The 4,412-nt window shown below is 39.0% G+C and overlaps 1 protein-coding gene across 7 annotated transcripts in view; it reads right to left on the bottom strand.

The window, feature by feature from the left end:
* DOCK9 (dedicator of cytokinesis 9) overlaps positions 1 to 4,412 on the bottom strand; it is a 242,404-nt gene that overhangs the window by 42,073 nt on the left and 195,919 nt on the right. For 3 of the 7 annotated variants that reach the window (XM_015587356.2, XM_015587359.2, XM_015587357.2), the window contains exons 37-38: positions 3,099 to 3,146; positions 409 to 545 (exon numbers count right to left, since the gene is read on the bottom strand). In XM_015587356.2, coding sequence (XP_015442842.1) covers positions 409 to 545; positions 3,099 to 3,146 — 185 coding nt within the window. The remainder of the gene's footprint in view (positions 1 to 408; positions 546 to 3,098; positions 3,147 to 4,412) is intronic. The other 4 variants (XM_015587358.2, XM_015587361.2, XM_015587360.2 and 1 more) reach the window with 2 other exon arrangements.

The following is a 4,412-nucleotide window of genomic DNA, read 5'->3' as shown; positions in this document are numbered from 1 at the left end:
GTGGATGCCTGATCAATTACATGCATGAGATCGAGGCGAAAGGAGTTTGTCCCAGATGTTCTCAAGAGTTGCAGGGGGAAAATCAATGATCAGTTGGCCATAGGCAATGAATCCAAATATTAAAGGATGTCTGGCTATGAAACGTGCCAAATTTTGTTTTAAAAATACCGAGTGGAGAGGCTGGGGCAAAAGGCCTAGCACTTTGAGGTCTGGGCCGTAGTTGACCACGTTCCACATTATGTCATTCTCCTCCAAAGAAGGGAACTGCGCCAGGAGGTCTTCGTCCTACTCGTTTTGAGCTGGAAGAAAAGTTAAGTTGGTAATGTGGTGTGGCGTGGCCTGGGGCTCTCCCCTCTGAGATGTCACATGAGATGGCTGGCTGTTACGATGGTATGTCATGGGACTTACTGTGGTTAAAAGTGAGAGAGTTATCCAGGCTGCCCAGCTGCTGCAATCTGGCATGCATCATTCCTGTTCTGTTATGGGAAACAGGCAATGTCTGAGATTTTCGATCATGAACTATGGGTCCCAACCCTTCCTGGTTCCTGCAACATGAGTGAAATGGGATAGAAGCAAAAGTTAGACTTGTTACACTGCAGAGAGACAGGGAGCGTTAGTGAGGCCAGGACACAAGGCAAAGGAGACTGGCCACGCACAGACCAAACACAGCGAAGCCTGTCTGGGGCTGTACTGAGCCACAGACGCACAGGCTGCAGCTCTTACAGAATTCACAGCAAAGCGCCTGACAATGATGTAGAAGCAAACGCTAAGCCAAAGCAGAGACCTTTTCAGTTTTAGAAAATACTTTAGAGATGCTACTTCAAAAAAAATTGAGCATCAGTCCAAAAGGGTGCTTAAAGGTTACGTTCTGACGACTGCCAAAACACCACAAATCTTTTGGGATTATATATGTTAGTAAAGGGTAAAAAATTATTTTTTAATTAAAATAATGCATTGGAAAAAACAGAGCACAAACATGCCATGGGAGGGATTATATGAAGCAATTTTAACCACCTTTATTCTTACCCAAGCAGGAAGGAGAAGAGCCATACACTTTGTTAAACTTGTCAGCAGTCAAGTAAAGGAAATAGAAAAGTGATGTGGGTTAGCAATCAAATAGCTAACTTCCTACTGTGTACCATCACCAGAAGAGATGAAAAATGAGGCCAGTGCTGGAAGGACACCTGTCTCCCGTCCCATAGCCAGCCGTCTCCCTCATTGTGTTATTGTGTGGAATAGAACAGGGCATGCATGGAATATCATCGGGCAACATGCTGCTGGGTGATTTCAAAGTGACACAATGAGAAGGCGCAGTATTCATAAAACTGGATCACCGTGGATGGCAAACACTGACGACGTTTAAATCGTTCAGAATCTTTTTCACATGCAGCAGAGACCACGACAGTTTTATATACAGCAGGGCATGTCTTTCCACAGTGGACGTAACAGAGTAACACTACCCTCCACTTCCACTTTCCTTTGCCCATCTTTTTAACATAGTCAAAGAACGTGCACTTTTATATACAAATATATACACGGTGCTTATGAAGTTGGAAGATTTTCTTTAAAAATTTAAGTTAAATTTATAGCCATTGAAAAAGCGTTAACTTTTTCACAAAACCCAATTTTAAAATACTTTATTGGGGGCAAAAACCTTCAGCTTCCCATATTCACCATGTTCAGCTCTGAGGCATTTTATTCTATTTTGCAGAACATTTTCCAAATGCCAACTTGTGACGTAGGTGACAGTTACTGCGAGAATGGTGTGAAGTTCGCCCAGTTTAGTGCCTTTCTGTTGCAAATATACTGTTTGCCCATCCTCACGAGACAAAGTCAAAGCAACTACATTGTATAAAGACATCTTGTATATACTTGCATTTTGTACTCAAAAAACTCAAATGTAAAAATAACTGTTATGATAAAAATAAAAGAATTAAGATTAGAGAACTTCAAGAGCCACCGATTTCAATTAGAAACAAAATATTAATAGGAAGAAAGCATAATATAGTCTCTCTAAATTTGCTCTTTTTAAAAGAAAAAACATACTTTTATTTAACACAAAATGTTAATTCTGAAAAGTTCTCAAATATCTCAAGAACAATGTTAACATAAAAGAAATCTTCATCTTAAATAGAAAGTCTATTAAAAATCTCTTTCTTATTTGTTCTAAAATAAAATTATAGGTAAAAATCTTAATTAGAACTCAATTTTAAAGTTTTTCTTAAAACATAAATGTTTTCCTATAGTTAAACTATTTAAAACAATAACATTAAAAAATATGATATGTAGACCAGGACCCCATTAATACATTATTACAGAATATACAACATGGAAAAAAACAAATACACACACGCTGAATGTCTACAGTGAGGAGTAAGAACTTGGTAATGACAAGTTGTACCCTGAGGAAGACCTTGAAGAAGGAGCTGCTTGCAGGCCCATCAGCAATGAGTTTCTAGCTCTTCTCCAACTCAATGCAGAGCCAAAAGCATGTTGTGGGAAGTGAGGATTTATGATACTCAGTAAAGAGTTTTGGTCAGATAAAAATATAGGGCACAGATAGCTTATTTGGAAGTAGAGGAGAAAAGGCTTGATTTTAGAGAAGGTTTTGTGCAAATATAAAGAAATTTGAGAAAGACTGAAAACATCCTTTTGTTAAGAAAGAAAGTGGTGAGATGAGAAATTAGTATCTTCGTAGTTGGGAGGTGAAAGGGTAAACCTTTGAAAGTGAAACGGGAAGAGAAATAATTGGGGAAGGAGAATAGAGCCAGGAGACACATCAGGAGGAACCGGGAGTAGAGAAAGAAGAGATAGAACGAACAGGACACGAGGGGGAATTTGGAAGGAAGGGTAGAAATGTAGCAACAGGACACAAAGGAAAATCTTTCCAAGAGATATGGATGAGGAAAAACAAGACAGAAGGAACGTAGGCGAAAGATGCTAACAGATTTTATGGTAGCAGTCCAAAGACCTGCCAACTGTCTTCATGGCTGTTTATGAGAATTACAACTGCCAATCACCGCACATTGGGATCCAAGTAATACAGGAAAGTAATTCAGAAAATGACACAACACTTTAAACTAAACCCCCCACAGTACCTGGCTATATATCGCTTCCCCATGTACTGGAACTGGTGCAAGCAGACCCTGCAGACAGGAAGCAAGATGATTAGGAAAACAAGATAAAATTATTTTCAATACATTGTTTTATTTAAACCCATTGACAAAAACACATTCAATAAACTCTTACATCTACCACTAGCCCTTTCTGGTTTTCAGAAATTCTCTGGAAGGTCCCTCTGGACCCAGAGAAAATCACAAGCCTGCAAAGGAGGCCCCATATTGCGTTGCTGTCATTTCTGTGATGGGTCATTAAGGCCACGCAGAAGAGTGGTCTGGGATCCTTAGGATTGTCCATTGACTCAGGGTTTCGACATTTGCTCCAGGCAGCTTGCCTTAGAAGTCACGATGGAAACCATACGCGCTGCTGCACTGTTCTGAGTTGCTTATCTGTCCTCGGTCAGATCTATGTAAGGAGCTCTCTCTTGTGGCTTAAAAGACTGGTCGTAACAGACATCAAGTATGTAGTTTTTGTTTTGTTGTAATATATCCACACACTGATTTTTTTTAAAGCATGTATTTAATAAGAGGCAGTTTAAATAATGTCCAGTAAGTTTTTCCAGTGCTGAATCTTATTTTACCATGTGACAACTCCCAACTTTAATTCAGCAGAGAGAATAGTCATGAGACTAGGAAATGACAGCATAATTCTAAAATGCACAAAGCTCTGAAGACCATAGGTTTTCACCTGAGTTTGGGCAAATACACTGAACAGCAAATCATGACCTGGCTAACAGATATAAAGCTACTTATAGTTATGATTTACCCAGTTATTGTGAACAATCATAGTATTGCAGAAATAACTTTTTACTTAAGAAACAGTGTTTTTGACTGTGGGGTACTGCCTGAGACCCTATTGCGGTGTTATGGAATATACTCCATATGTGGATTTTTTAAAAATCCAAAAAATTTGGGAATGGGAAAATAAACTGGCCCCAGCAGTTTTGCATAAGGAATTGTGGATTTGTGTCTATAGAAGGGAAGAGCTTAAAGGAAATCAGAAACTTAAACTGAAGAGATAAAATAAGATAATATAGATAATACGTAAGATTTTACCCTGCTTACTATATATTTTAAAATAATAGCAATTTCTGTCTCAGTTTCTGCATCTGCTTGATTAAGTTAGGTTCAACTTAGAAATACAGCACCCATCCAATTATTATTTTATTAAAATGGCTTATAAGCATAAGCAGTGACCTCTTATCTATAACAACCACATATCTAGTAATTTAAGGTCGGTCACCGCCCACCGAGTCATGAGCTCCTGAGAGCAGGTGCTGGGGTCGGGTCAGG

This window comes from Pteropus alecto, unplaced genomic scaffold (assembly GCF_000325575.1).
Source record: "Pteropus alecto unplaced genomic scaffold, ASM32557v1 scaffold13, whole genome shotgun sequence".
Lineage (NCBI taxonomy): Eukaryota > Metazoa > Chordata > Mammalia > Chiroptera > Pteropodidae > Pteropus > Pteropus alecto.
The sequence above is the reverse complement of the archived record's forward strand: the minus strand, read 5'-3'. Positions and strand labels throughout refer to the sequence as shown.